General features: G+C 41.1%; 1 protein-coding gene across 2 annotated transcripts in view; it reads right to left on the bottom strand.

The window, feature by feature from the left end:
- Htt (huntingtin) overlaps window positions 1-15,632 on the bottom strand; it is a 143,534-nt gene that overhangs the window by 97,285 nt on the left and 30,617 nt on the right. For both annotated transcript variants that reach the window (XM_027387134.2, XM_027387135.2), the window contains 6 exons: window positions 13,197-13,335; window positions 9,827-9,968; window positions 8,296-8,474; window positions 7,020-7,224; window positions 5,892-5,939; window positions 1,670-1,750 (listed from right to left, as the gene is read on the bottom strand). In XM_027387134.2, coding sequence (XP_027242935.1) covers window positions 1,670-1,750; window positions 5,892-5,939; window positions 7,020-7,224; window positions 8,296-8,474; window positions 9,827-9,968; window positions 13,197-13,335 — 794 coding nt within the window. The remainder of the gene's footprint in view (window positions 1-1,669; window positions 1,751-5,891; window positions 5,940-7,019; window positions 7,225-8,295; window positions 8,475-9,826; window positions 9,969-13,196; window positions 13,336-15,632) is intronic.

The raw sequence follows: 15,632 nt of genomic DNA, 5'->3' as shown, positions 1-15,632 counted from the left end.
CAATCCCAGTTCCCTCTCCCTTCCATTCTCCCATGACCCGCACTGACCCCCATCCCATCCCTCTTCTGCTCCATAGAGAGGGTGAGGCCTTCCATAGGGTATCCTTCAGAGTCTTCTTATCCTTTGGAGCAGGGCCTAGGCCCTCCCCTATGTGTTGAAGCCGAGAGAGTATCCCTCTATGTGGAATGGGCTCCCAAAGTCCATTCATATGCTAGAGATAAATACTGATACTACCAGAGGCCCCATAGATTGCCGAGGCCTCCTCACTGACACTTACGTTCAGGGGGTCTGGATCAGTCCTATGCTTGTTTCCCAGCTATCAGTCTGGGGTCCCTGAGCTCCCTCTTGTTCAGGTCAGCTGTTTCTGTGGGTTTCCCCAGCCTGGTCTTGACCCCTTTACTCATCACTCCTACTCTCTACAACTGGATTCCAGGAATTCGGCTCAGTGCTTAGCTGTGGGTCTCAAAACAAGCAGATTCTTTGTGGCTGCAAGTATTCTCAAATGTGTTCCATTTATCACAAAACCCAAATTCGGGTTCTTTAGCAACTCTAAAGCCACAAACAGGATATGTGTAACACAGAGGCAGCTGGGTCAGGGACACAAGGAGACTCCCAGTAACTCTAAACAAGTTAACAACAGAACAACAGTGAATGCATCAGCCCTTTAGGGTAGTCTTGCTTTTTTCCACATCCTGTTCATCTCCACTCCAGTCCTAGCCTCCTACAGGATAAACACACTCCATATTTTCCTAGTTTAATTTTAAAATTCCTACTTACAGACAAACACTATGTGAGATCAAAACCACTTCAGTGCCCATTCTAAAATCCAATACTTAACATTTATTCATCCTTAACTGTTTTACAGACTTACAAAAAGAAAGTGGTTGATTTGTATTGCAGGAAATGGAAAGTGCTGATAGTTGGGAACAGCAGATTGTAACAATAAAAGTGCATGCTTTTAGAAAGCTGACAGCATGGCTTGTTTTATGAAATAAAACATTACAAAAACAACATCACTTCAAAAAACATCAACAAGGTATAAGCAGTGGCCCAGTGAAGGCAACAGGGTCACAGGCAATTGAGTTTTATACTAGTTTAGGCAGGCCAAAATTCTTGTTCTACTGACGTTTTTATCTTATAAGCTTGGGGTGGGGGTGGGGGTGTCCAATTGACATTACTCAAGTTTTCCTTCCCAAGTATCTCAGTCTTGTTTTTATTTACCTAAAAGTAAACATAACCAAAGCTGATGGCATTTTATATAGCTATTAGTGTCTTAAAATAATAACTGTGTTTTATAGAGAACACAAATAATCTTACATAACTACTTGCAAATAAAAACACCCTCTTTCAAGTTAAATTTACCCACAGACAGTTCTTCAACCCACTGTCCTAATCATAGCCCATCTGACTTATGAGACAACTTTACCTATCATCCCCTACCACAATATATGCTCAAGGATATTAATCAACTTTTGAATAGCCTAAAACAAGAAAAGCTCACAGCCACACAGACTGAACATTATAAAAGCATCTGAATTATAAAAGCCACTTTCTGATCAGGCCACCCCTGCCCTGCAATGCCATCTGCAGGCTGAGGTGATGAAGGGGCATGAGATAGTGGGTAGTAAGTGAAGGCTGACACTGGCTGCTCACAAATGATGACAACTACCTGCAAAGGCGGAGCTGCTGACATCTGACCTGGACTCTGAGTCATCTTCCAAGGCTTCTTCTTCTCCTAAGAGCACTTTGCCTAGAAATAATACAATATTACTTTTTAATTTTGCTTTTAAAAAAAAGAGAGGGTTTTAATCAAATAAGCAGTCATGCATAGTGTAACATACTTTTAGTCCCAGCACTCAGGAAGCAGAAAACTATGAATTTGAGGACAACCTGGTCTACACAGTGAGTTTTAGGCTAAACAAGGCTATACAATGAGACTGTGTCTCAAAAAATAAACATACATTCAATGACGGGCATATTTAATTTACCCTCACATAATTTATCCATTTGTGTTTTATATTACCACAACATTAAAGAATGAAAAGAGAATAACATTTAGAACACTATAAAACCAATAAATCTATAGAGAAAAAGAAGTAGAACTATACCACAAAGTAATTTTTATTGATTTTGATTACTGCTACAGTTAAATAATTTATTATTAAATAAATAAGTAGCTTATAGCTGAAAAGGTGCAATTCTATTAATCAGCCCTTGGAATATCAATGTTCTATCTGCAATGGCAAATACAAACATGCATATCAAACTCTTACATATAAATAAGTCACTTTCATCTTATCTTTTTATATTCTAGACTATAGCTAAGAATCTGGGAGGACAAATATTTTCCTGCAAAGTTTCAAAACTGTATTTTATAGTTTATATTTAAAATCTTATTAGGCATCTGAAGCAAGGGACCAACGTGCCAGACCCAGTTCGGCGGTGACGGGTTACCAACACCGAACACCCAGAAGCAGCCTGGCTTCCATCCTCAGGCCCAGGTAAGCCAGGAACTGTTTCCGGTTCCGGTTCCTCATTGCTGCTCAAAGTCATCTGACTCAAGCGACCTGCGTGCTGGACCCAGTTCGGTGGCGGTGGGTTCCGAACACCACACACCCAGAGGCAGCCCGGCCTCAATCCACCAGCCCAGGTAGGCCAGGGAATGTTTCCGGCTCCTGTCGTCGCTGCTCAGAGTCATCTGACACAAGTGACCATACGGAGTTCGGCAGCAGGATCCGACACCCCGAGGCCAGGTGACAGCTCTGCTTCCAACTGCCCGCCCAGTGGGACCAGGCACTCCCGGACATTGCTGACACCCAAGTAACAGTGACAACTCCATCCATGAGAAGAGGACCGACATCAGAGTATTGGATCTGTTTGCATCTACCAGAAGGGAACCATGGTCCCACACCCACCAGGAGAACAAGAAACACTTGCTACACCCACAAGAAGAAAGGATGAGAAGAGGACAAGGTAAAAGCACATCCTACAACAGAAAACCCAATATGACACCACTGGAGACTAGGAACCATACACCAGTAAGACCTGAACATCACGATGCAGATGAACCAGAAGAGAATGACCTTAAAAACAACTTCAGGAAAATGATAGAGGACCTCAAAGAGGACTGAGAAAATCCCTTAAAGAAATTAAAGGCAAAACAAACCAAAAAATACAAGAAACAGTTCAAGACCTAAAAACTGAAATAGAGACAATAAAGAAAGCACAATCTGAGGCAATGCTGGAAATAGAAAAGCTGGGTAAACGATCAGGAACTACAGATGTAAGCATAACCAAAAGTATACAAGAGATGGAAGAGAGAATCTCAGAAGTTGAAGACACACTATCGGAAATAGATTCATCAACCAAAGAAAATCTTAAGTCCAACAAATCCCTAACACAAAATATCCAGGAAATATGGGATACCGTGAAAAGACCAAACCTAAGAATAATAGGTATAGAAGAAGGTGAAGAAATCCAATTCAAAGGCGCAGAAAACACATTCAACAAAATCATAGAAGAAAATTTTCCCAAGCTAAAGAAAGACATGCCAATGAAAATACAAGAAGCCTACAGAACAACAAATAGACTGGACCAAAAAAAAAGGTCACCTCACCACATAATAATCAAAACACCAACCACACACAACAAAGAGAAAATATTAAGAGCAGCAAAGGAAAAAGGTCAAGTAACCTATAAAGGTAAACCTATCAGAATCACACCTGACTTTTCCTTGGAAACTCTGAAAGCCAGAAGGTCCTGGATCGATATTCTACCTACACTAAGAGACCATGGATGCCAGCCCAGACTACTATACCCAGCAAAGCTTTCAATCATTGTAGATGAAGAAAACAAGAGATTCCATGATAAAACCAGATTCAAACAATACATATCCACCAATCCAGCCCTACAGAAAGTACTGGAAGGTAAACTGCAACCCAGGGAAGTTAACTACAACCAGAAAAACATAGGCAATAGATAATCCCAATTTACCAACAGTCAAAAGAAAAAAGGGATAGAATCCCACACATAATCTTGCCACCATCACCAAATCAAAAACAAACAAGAATGAACAATAATCAATGGTCATTAATATCTATCAACATTAATGGTCTTAACTCCCCTATAAAAAGACACAGATTAGCAGAATGGATAAGAAGACAGAATCCTTCCTTCTGCTGCATACAAGAAACTCACTTCAACCTCAAAGACAGACAGTACCTAAGAATTAACGGTTGGGGAAAAGATCTTCCAATCAAATGGACCCAAGAAACAAGCAGGGGTAGCAATCCTAATATCCAACAAATTGGACTTTAAACTAAAATCAGTCAAAAGAGATGAAGACGGTCATTTCCTCCTCATCACAGGAGAAAACCATCAGGATGAAGTCTCAATTCTGAACATTTATGCCCCAAATACAAAGGCATCCACGTTTGTAAAAGAAACTTTACTAAAACTCAAATCACACATAAAACTGCACACACTTATAGTGGGAGATTTCAACACCCCACTCTCACCACTGGACAGGAACATCAGACAGAAACTTAACAAAGAAACAAAAGAACTAATAGAAGTTATGGCACAATTGGACTTAACAGATATCTATAGAACATTCCACCCAAATACAAAACAATTTACCTTCTTCTCAGCGCCACATGGAACCTTCTCTAAAATCGACCACATACTTGGCAACATAGCAAACCTCAACAAGTACAAAAAAATTGAAATAACCCTCTGTGTCTTATCAGATCACCATGCTTTAAAATTAGAATTCAACAACAACAAGAACTACAGAAAACCTACAAACTCATGGAAATTAAATAACACCCAATTGCACAATTCATGGGTCCAGGAAGAAATAAAAAAAGAAATTAAAGATTTCCTAAAATTCAATGAGAATGCGAACACAACATATCCAAACCTATGGGATACTCTGAAAGCAGTGCTAAGAGGAAAGTTCATAGCACTAAATGCCCACATGAAGAAACAGGAGAATAATCACACTAGAGACAGCTAGGGCTGTTACACAGAGAAACCTTGTGTGTGTGTGTGTGTGTGTGTGTGTGTGTGTGTGTGTGTATATGTATATGCAAAAAGTTAAATATGGCTGAAAATTGATAAACAAGCATGAATAAAATGATGAACCAAACAAACTATTTAATGTACCTAATAATAAGGTTCATTACAAGGAGAAATTACCTTTATAAATACAGTGGTATTTACATTCTCTAAAGTAGCACTGAGCCTACCTGCGTCTTTAAGATTTCAAAGGAAAACACCCTGACCCAGCAGCTCACTCATTATATCATTGTTCTGTGAGGGCCACAAGGCAGGGAAATAACCGCAAAATCCTAAGGCTCACAAAGTTAAAATATTTACTCTCTGGTTCATTGCAGAAAGTTTGCTGACCTTTGACCTCAAACATTAGAAATTATGATAAACAAGTCTGATATAAACAATTTTTAAATTACAGAACGCTTCAGATTCCAGCAGTATTCACACACACACACACACACACACACACACACACACACAACACTCTCTCTCTCTTTCTCTCTCTCTCTCTCTCTCTCTCTCTCTCTCTCTCTCTCTCTCTCTCTCTCTCTCTCACACACACACACACACACTCTCTCTCTCTCTCTCTCCTGGGAGGAAATATTAGCAGAGTCTAATGTGTTATGCAAACATAGGAACTGTAGTTAGATTCAAAACAAGACGCAAAGTCGGGCATTGGTGGCGCACGCCTTTAATCCCAGCAGGACCTCTGTGAGTTCGAGGCCAGCCTGGTCTCCAGAGCAAGTGCCAGGATAGGCTCCAAAAATACACAGAGAAACCCTGTCTCGAAAAACAAAAACAACAACAACAAAAAAGCAAGAGTCAGAAATAATCACCTTTTTGCTTTCTTGAGAGAACAGGGCTGCATGAGGAACCCCCTCCAGCTGTAAATCACAGAAAGAGATAAAAAGAAAGTGAGATAACAAGCTGCTAAAATCTGTAAGAAATTTTTTAAAAGTCTTCAAAAAGCTTGACTCAAATCCTAAAACAGTGGGTATATTGACATTTACCTAAGACATGCTTAAACACCATAGGTCACACTTTAAATGTGAAATTACACTCAAGTATAAATACAGATTTCAAAGATACCACTAAAATGTCAAAAGAGCTCGTGTAAATTGCATTTTAAACAATTTAAAACTCTAAGTTCTTACATTATTTGGTCAATCAGCAGTCAGATATAAGCTTTCATTGGAGACAGTTACTAGAGATGTGTATTTCTGTTCACTGGTCATACATACAACATGCTTTCCACAAAAATAATTCTTCAGTGCCAAGAACAACAGAAAAAAATATTTTCTGCTCATAGTCCAGGCAAACATTTAAACTCACAAGGCCAATCAGATTTCCCATGCAGAAGGTCTCTGGTTTGTAGCTACAGTTAAGCCTGGCTCCTCAATGTGCATACTGTGGAGGACATGGCAAGCCAGGGTCAGCAGAATTTATCAAAGCCTGCTAAATGCCAAGTCACTTCTGGAGGCCGGCACACACAGATACCTGTCTGTCCCACCATCCAAGGATAGTTCATGTCAGACAGGCTGCTACTTCCTACTCTAGAGCCCAAACTCTTTGAACATCAAGAACAGAGAGCAAGCTAGGGAGGTGTCTGCAAGGACTGGGAATGGAAGGGGCAGGACCCAAGGAGAAAAACAATGCTAAATCCCTCCCCCCTCCAAAAGACATACAAATCTATACCTAAAGATTCATCTCTGACAATCAAACATGAGAGTCCTGGAAATACTCTGCCTAATATTTCTACATCACTGTACCTAAAATTCAGGTGACAAGCCAGGGAGTCAGGAGACTAGGCTTTAATTCTCTCATCTAGCTTTCTAAACCGTAGATTTATGTGCAGAAGAAGATGCCTACATTGTAAGTTTGGGGCAGGATGGCTAAAGCATAAAGCAAAAGAAGGAAAAAAGCATTACTGCACCGGTGGTTAGAAGACCTTACTGAGAACGCACCTAAAAGTTCCACAATGCTCCCGCTGCGGCCTCGGCCCCTGGCCTCCTCTTGAACCACAGTGAGCTGCCCAAGACCACCTGGTGTGGTCAGTGCTTGTAGCAGTTCAGGGGGAGGAGTACGGAAGAGCTGCTGCAAGAGCTCCAGTGCCCCTGTCACCACATTGTGGTCTTGGTGCTGCGTGTGATGCAAAGTCAGTTCATAAACCTACGAGTAGAAATATAGGTCTTCATTCATGTTTCAAATGCACTCCAGATTTCACTTTGTTTTCATTGGCTTTTGTTGGCAAAGCTATGCCTTAATTTTTCCCTCCAAAGACCTCTTTATCACATATAGGGTTGTTATTGTCCACTATATTTTCTGAATTCCCATGATTTATCATTTCTATTAACTCCTTGGAAATACATAGAGCACTTCCTCTAGCACAGCAGTATGCTAACTCAGGATCTCCATTTTCCAAAACTGATGAGTAGGAAAGAGAATAAAACCAATAAACACTGCTGAGGAAGCATGTGGGGACATCCAACCATCAAAAACATGGTTCTGAATGCCAGGGAGAAAATAGCCAGAAATTTTAAGGATGTCAGTCAGATTTTCTTGGTGTTTCAGTAACACCACACTACAGAAGTGAGTTTGTCAGTTTTCTCTTTAAAGTAACGAGGGGAAAAGAGCCCACAGGTCTAAATTGTAATTTCAAATAACACATAAGTTAACAGTATAAATATATCCTGAGCAATTTCAATCATACTTACAAAATCACTATTTAAATCAAAGTTTGCCAACCCTATCATTAGTTGATATAAACACAAACAAACCAAAAAAACACCCATACATTTCGTTTTTTGAAAGTCAGTGTAGAAGAAGAAAAACCAAAGAGCAAAGCTTCCGAGGAAGTTGCCTTTAAACTTTGACTTTAGCTCTTCAGATGCAACCTGCACACCCAAATCCTGACTGGCAAACTGTGAGCCACAGTCACATCTAGCGTTATTCTTGCTCTTCACTCCCCATTTTGGTTTTTTTGAGACCTGGTCTCATCGTGTAGCTATGAATATCTTGGATTTCCTCTAAGGCCAGGCATGCAGTGAACTTGTACTTGTCTGGCCCCACTCTACTACTTTTTGAGACAAGGCAACAGTGACATAGTACTTCCATTTTACCCAGGACCAGGCTGACAAACAGAGGCCACAGACTACAGGTCAATCTTGTAGTCTGCAGCATGTACACATTATTTGACTTGTGGGTGGCCCTCATGTAAGTGCAAGGTTAGGTCACTCTTACCTGGACAAGCTGCTCTGTAGAAGGAGAGACTTCCATTTCTTTCCGTGTCACCCCAAAGCTGCCTTTTAGACTTGTGTCCTTGACCTGCTGCTGGAGCAAGGGCACTAGACACCTCAATGTGAGTAGCACACCAAGGATCAGGAGAGTGGAATGTTCTTCCTCTACAGGAACCAGCAGACCTGCAAAGGCAGCCAAAGGAGCTTAACAGCCAGCCCACTGTTGGAGAATATTATTTTAACTAGGCAAAGATGTTTTACATTTGTTTATGCTGCAGAATATTACTTTAACTGTGTAAAACTGTGTTACTTTTGTTTATGCTGCATTTGTTTAATGATGTAAGGATGTGCATTTAATTATGTAAAATGTGTTACATGTTTTCACCTTCCTGCCTAAGGCACCTGATTGGCCTATTACAGAGCTGAACAGCCAATAACTAGGCAGAGAAGGGATAGGAGGGGTTGCTGGGCAGATAGAATAAATAGCAGGAGAAATCTAGGCTCAAGATCAGGAAGAATGAGAGAGAAGGAGAGAATGAGGGACATGCCAGAGCAAGAAGCCAGGCAGACACTAGCCAGCAGATTTGAGAAGCAGTGAAAGTAAGATATACATAAGAAAGGTAATAAGCCCCAAGGCAAAAGGTAGATAAATAAACAGGTTAAAATTTAAAGAGCTAGCCAGGGGCTGGAGAGATGGCTCAGTGGTTAAGAGCACCAAGTGTTCTTCCAGAGGACCCAGTTCAATTCCCAGTACCCACATGGCAGCTCACAACTGTCTGTAACTCCAGTTCCAAGGGACCTGACACTCATGGGAGAAAAACCAATGCACATAAAAATAAATAAAAATAAACAAATAAAGAGCTAGCCAGAAAAGAGCTAAGCTAAGGTTGAGCATTCAAAATAATAAGTCTCCACATCATGATTTTGGAAACTGGTTGGTGGCCCAAGGAAAAAGCCTGATACAATCCACTGTTCAAAGAACCACAGTTCCCACTAGTAAAAAGGGAGACCTACAAGAGTACCCTATTGTAAGTCTGGCAGTTAAAGGGAAAGGTGGCATAAGCAAGACTATGAAACACAGGCTATGTGTATACCCAGATCAAGGAACAGCTTGGCAGCATAAAACATGCTCTTTGCTTGACAAGACCCTCACAGAAAATAGAACCGTATTTCAGAGTCAAATGGTTGTATCAAATGTCACATGGTCACTCCAGCAGGATTTGCTAGCATAGACTTTTATTTTGACAGCAGCCAAAAATGAAAGGGAAAATGTTGGTTTCCCTAGAGTACCCACAGAGGGCTAAAACATAGCCTCAGGCCTCTTAAACAGAAGGCCAGGCCAGCAAGGTGATGTCCTAGGGCACAGCTATAGCTGAAAAGACACCAAGACCATGTATGGGCTTGCAGCATCCCCTACAAAATTCACATTTAGCAGTCAGCAGCTATGAATGGCCTAGTTAAGATGCCAAGGGTTAGTTTACTTTAAAAGATTGAGCACATGCTGAGACTAGGTCACTTGATCCTCTCTCTCTTACCTAGGAGCACATTTAGGAGCCAATTGTAGAAGTATTGTGTCCTCCGGGAATGCTGGCAGATGCTCACTGCTGAGCCAGCTGCTGTCCGTCGGACAGTGGGAGAACTTGACTTCAGATTTGCTATGAAAGCTTTCAACAGAACCTGTAAAGGCAAAACCCAAGATGAAAGCCAAAGCTCCTGTAGAGCTTATGACACATTTCACAGAACTCCAAATCTTGTAGGACAAACTGTGACAAATTGGCACATTTTTCATAGATGAAAGGAAATATCCCAAATTTGAGGTAGTCAGTGTTTATCAATACAATCTATTTACTTCCTTATAAATTGCACTGGGAATGCTGTGAGATGCTCAAATGGTAAAAGCACTTGTAGCCAAGGTTGTGGCCTAAGCTCAATCCCCAGAACCCACATGGTAGGAGAGAACCAAATTGCATGCATCCACAGGAATAAGTGTACACTCAAAAGCACACGCACACACACAGATCAACCAACGTTTAAAAATCTGCATCAGGAAATTGCTAATTGTGAGTGGCAGTTTCAGTATTTATAGGTTTACTCACAGTATTCAAGGACAAAGGTGTAATAATACTACATAAAATAAAGTTAAAAAGAAAACAAAACAAACAAACAAAAACCCTTGGGAATAATAAGGAAAAAGCATTAGACACTACAGTAAAAGTCTGCCCTAAGAATCACCTGCAACTGCTATACTAAAGTGTCCACCCAAGACTGGCACCTCTGTGAATGGAAGGCTGTAACTCATAGACAAGACAGTGTACCATGCACAACCTTCTAAGAAATCAGAGATAAGATGTTCTTGGTAACCTCCAAAATAAGTCCATACCATTTTTCTTGGTTCTTCCTCTTTCTTCCTTCATTTATTTAACTCTGTTTCTCTTGTTTGTTTTTCATTTGTTTTCATTGTTTTTCATTCCCTCCCTTATCTTATTCACTTACTACTTCCACACTTAGCCTAAATAACTGTTAACTTCAAAGCACATTCCATAATAGCCCTGCCATTTTCAGTTTCATGGCCACTAGTGATATATTAGTGGTTGCAATTGCCTCTATACCTTGTATGGTTTGATGCTGCCAATATAGCACACAAGAAACAGAAGCAATATCCAAACCAATGGATGTGCTAATAGTAACAAAAACACACATAGGAATTATGAAAGGGGGAACACAGATTTACTCCTTTTCCTATGGACTTTCTTAGCCCTCGCTTCTAGCCCATCCCCATTCCTTTGTGTCAGCCTCTATACACAGAAACACTTTCTACCTGAGACACCCAGTGGCCATACAGGGAGAGCTGAGACTCAAATAGGAAACTTTCTCTCTCCTTCCTGTCTTCTATTACCATCTCTTCTGGCTTAACCCCAACCCTGTGGCACCCTGCCTACTCCAACTCCAATCTATGGGGACTCCACCTTTTGGTACAGACCCAAGGTCCCCCACCCACCCACCCCACCCCAGCCCTTTCATCCCCAACTCTCCAGACACATTGTTTGTGCTACTACTGCCTACTTGAAGGAGTCCCTCCTCCCACCACGCATCCAGTTCCCCAGGATCCTGCTTCTTGGTGTGAACAGGATCCTCCAGTTCTGTGTGACAAAACAAGGATTTCATTCTCCTGAGGAAAAAGGGGTCTGCATACCAAAGGCATTTTTAGGAATACCAAATCCCAACTGCTTCCTGCTCACCCTTTGGAGGACAACACTAGTGTACAGGTTCCACCACAATGGGAGCAAACCTAGACAGAAAGACAGAAGCCAGGAAGAGGAGAGCAGCAAAGGAGTCTCCAGGATGACAGAACTGACAAACCCAGGAATCACTGGCCACATTGAGCAGGGATGGAGAACTTCAGGGTGGTAACTGTCAGAGAAAATAGAACCAAAAAACTATCTAATGGGTAAGAGAAATAGCACTCATGTTTGAGAGGACAGAAATAGCCAAACTCCATGAGTTGTAAGATTCTTGGCATCGTTTTTATCTCTTTGGAAAATGGTTTATTTTAAAATTATTTATTTTATGTGTATGTGTGTTTTGTCTCTGTACTTAGTGTTCTCAGAAGCTAGAAAAGGTGTTGGATACCCTAGAACTAAAGTTATAGATAATTGTGAGCCACCATCTGGGTGCTGCAAACAGAACCTGGGTCCTTTCAAAGAACAGCCAGTGTTCTTAACCCCTGAGCCACCTCTCCAGCTTCTATCTTTTAAAATTTTTTAAAGGTAAGATTAGTTATTTGTGTGTAAGTGTATGTGCATGTGTATGTGGTTGCATGAGCCTATGTGTGCCCATGGAGACCAGGAGAAGGTCCTAGGTGTCCCTCTCTATCACTCTCTGCCTATTCTTTTTGAGGCTGAGTCTCTTCCTGAATCTGGGGCTTGCTCTTTCTTGGCTAGGCTAGATGCTAGTAAGCTAAAAGTGACTCTCCTGCATTTGTCCCCTTCAGAGCTGTTATTTAACCACACATGTTTTTTTCTCTGAGCTACTGTGATTTCCTGTTAATGCCCATGTGATGTTTAAAAAGATGATTTCATGGAGTTTGGAATGAGGAAGGGAGATGATGTGTCTTATCAGTTTGGCATACTACTGCTGTCACGGTCATTCTTCCCTCCTTGAGTGGTCAAAGCTCCTGAAAGGTTGCAGGAATGAGCACTGTGGAATACTCTCAGGAGTCTTCTCTGATAATTGCTGTCAGAGTCCAGGGACAGATACACATAGTGGCTAGTTCTGGATCTTCCTATGATATAGATGCTATCTGAGTAAGGTGACAATTCCCTTTCTTTTTTAATGGAGTAGTTACTATCTCCTTCATGAACCTTTGACATGTAAGAGATCTCTGGTCATTGCTGGGACCTAGAAACAGAGTACCATCCTTTCCTACTTGTCCTGGTCCTGTGTCAGAGGTAAGCTCAATAATCCTTATTTTGCTGGATTTGGATTTTTAAGTTTTACATTTATTTTTCAACTACAGAAGAGATGAACTTGGCTCTAACCCTTCTGTGCAACAAAATCTTGCTTTCTGGGCACTAGAAGCAAAAGAAAAGTCCTGGTGGCTTTACATCATCCATTCCCACAAGGCTGACCAGCTCTTCTTCACTCATTCCTATGTAGTCCTTTCTTCAGCTAGCCTAAGTGGTCAATCCAGTGCACCAAAACCCATTCACTCTGGGAAAATGCCTTTGAATTTGCATCTATCAACTATCTCCCTTGACTCTACTCCTTGACAGGAAAGGAGAAGTAAAAGGAAACTCTTGAGATGCCTCTAAATGAAGCCAACATGACACCAGAAGCAACCCCAATGACTGTCCCACCAGAGACCCTCAGCCCCTCAAGACTCATTCCTAGAGGCAGCAACCATACCTTAATTTCATTGTCATTGGCAAAATTTCCAAAAGAAGCCATAATTTTGGGAACAGCTGCAGCCAAGGTCTCCTGAACTGATTCTTCAGGTCTCTTGCTTGTTCGGGTCAGGCATGGAAGTAGGTTCACCAGGTAAGGCCTGAATGTGCAAGACGAATATTCATCATTCTTAAAAAACATATGCTCATGGTTCCCTGTAATGGAAAATCCAGTTTTATAGGTAGACTGGCCCTCAATAGAGACTACAATGCTCAACTACAAGCACGGGAGGCATAAATGCTGATAAAGTTCAACTGTCCTTCATCTCTCCTATAAGTTAGGAAGGACATTAAGAAGTTAGGTTTAGGGGCAAGCAAGATGGCTTAGTGGGTAAAGGCACCTGCCGACAAGTCTAAAGACCCAAGTTTGATCCCTGGGATCCACACAGAAAAAGAAGAGAATCGACTCCTGTAGGTTGTCCACTAACCTCATCCATATGGGATGGAACACATACAGAGACACACAAATAGAATGTAATTTAAAAGGTTGGGTTTAAATATTATTTGCAGCAAATTATAATTGTTAAAATATATTTTAAGTAGAAAACAACAGATTAAAGAAAATACTACTTTAAAAACAGAAACTGGAGGGAACCAAGGAGAGAGCTTATGCAGCAAGCACAGGAGATGAATTTGATCCCCAGCATCCATAAAAAAGCCAGACATAGTGAGCTCCCTGCACTTGGGAGGCAGAAACAAGTAAATCCCTGAGGTTAATTGTTGGCCAGCTTAGCCTCATTAGCAGATCCCAGAACAGTCAAAGACAATCTCAAAAAACAAGCTGGACAGCTCCTGAGGATCAACAACCAGGAATGACACCTCTGACCTCTCTACATTACAGGAAGTGGCACACACCCTTAAACAATAACATTTTAAAAACAAAATATGGACATCATTTTACTGAAAAAGTAGTGTTTAAAAACTACTATGGGCTGAGTGGTGGTGGCACACACCTTTAATTCCAGCACTCAGGAGGCAGGAGTTTGAGGCCAGCCTGGTCTACAGAGCAAGTTCCAGGACAGCCAGAGCTGTGCACAGTGAAACCCTGTCTCAAAAAACGAAAACAAAACAAAACAAAAAGAAAAAAACAAAAACCCTACTGTGGGATAGCTGTTTCCTCCACACTTAATATGACCATCATTATGAAGCAAAACAGCTGTGGTGACTTACAGGGAGAACTTGGAGCAACAGGCATGACAGTAAAATAAAGAGAACTATAGAGTAGTTACCTAGGTCTTTGGAGCTGTTACCATTCCCTTTTAGAGAAGAGAAAAAAGGTCATAAGACCCTCAAGATTCTAATTACCTTTGTGACACACATATACATAACCTTACAGGTACTAAGGTATGGAAAGGGCAAACTGGAGGTGAGACATCAATGGTATAGCTGCCTATGAGTTGTCTATGCTCTTGCACACAACCAAATAAACCCATCAATTTGTCAAGCTGGACTTGATGGGACTTTTCTTTGATAAGCCAGCTCCTTTTGATTAGAAATCAATACAAGTTTCTTTTATGCTCCCCAGGAAAGCTGCTCAATCTCTGGGGGGGGAGGGTGTTCAAATTAAATGAGGCCTTCAAACAACAACCCAGTCTTAGAGAGAAAATGATGTATATAGTAGGAGGACTGAGAAAAGAGACATGGCTGACATTGGGGTGCCTGCTATAAGGCTGTCTTATGTAGCAGGCAGGCTTACAGATAGTACAGCCATCTTTATGAGGCAGTCATCTGTGACATCTTGAAATATACTGGACAAAAAAAGCCTAGAAAGCGTGAATTAAGGAGGGGACAATTTTTCTGAGATGTGAAGCCATTATGAGGAAAAGAAAACAGATTTGTTTGGAGAGCTAAAATCAGACCATGAGTCAATATAATATGTCTGAGGTAATGAGCTAGCAGAGGGTTAGCAGAGGCTAGATTGTCCCTTGCCTTGAGCGAGACATCTAGACTATCTGACAGCACTAGGGAATAATTAAGAGGGTTTAAGGAAGAGAATGACAGGACAGTCACACTTTTGAACAGCCCTTTGCTATGTTGTAAATCTGGGATGTATTGCTCAAAAATATTACAATTTTCAAAGTAAGACCACTTGAGCTGGAAATGAGGCTTGGTGGTAAAGTGCATACTTAAGTATGTCTGAGACCTATTCTCAGCACCAAAGCCAACACAAAAATACATACGTAAGCACAGTAAAAAGAAAGGTTCTATAAAAAGAAATCTATATGTGGCCAGTAAAATTCTTACTGAAACTAAACCTCAAATGAACCCATCATTGTTCCTTATAAATATGAAGATTTAGAACACTCTACCAGTTTCTCGTGGATAGAGCCTAGGGACTTTGGGACATGGGCAGTACATTTTTCCAGGTGAGGAGAAAAGGAAGTCCTGTTTTGTTACT

The sequence above is a fragment of the Cricetulus griseus genome (assembly GCF_003668045.3).
Source record: "Cricetulus griseus strain 17A/GY chromosome 1 unlocalized genomic scaffold, alternate assembly CriGri-PICRH-1.0 chr1_1, whole genome shotgun sequence".
NCBI classification, from domain to species: domain Eukaryota; kingdom Metazoa; phylum Chordata; class Mammalia; order Rodentia; family Cricetidae; genus Cricetulus; species Cricetulus griseus.
The sequence above is the reverse complement of the archived record's forward strand: the minus strand, read 5'-3'. Positions and strand labels throughout refer to the sequence as shown.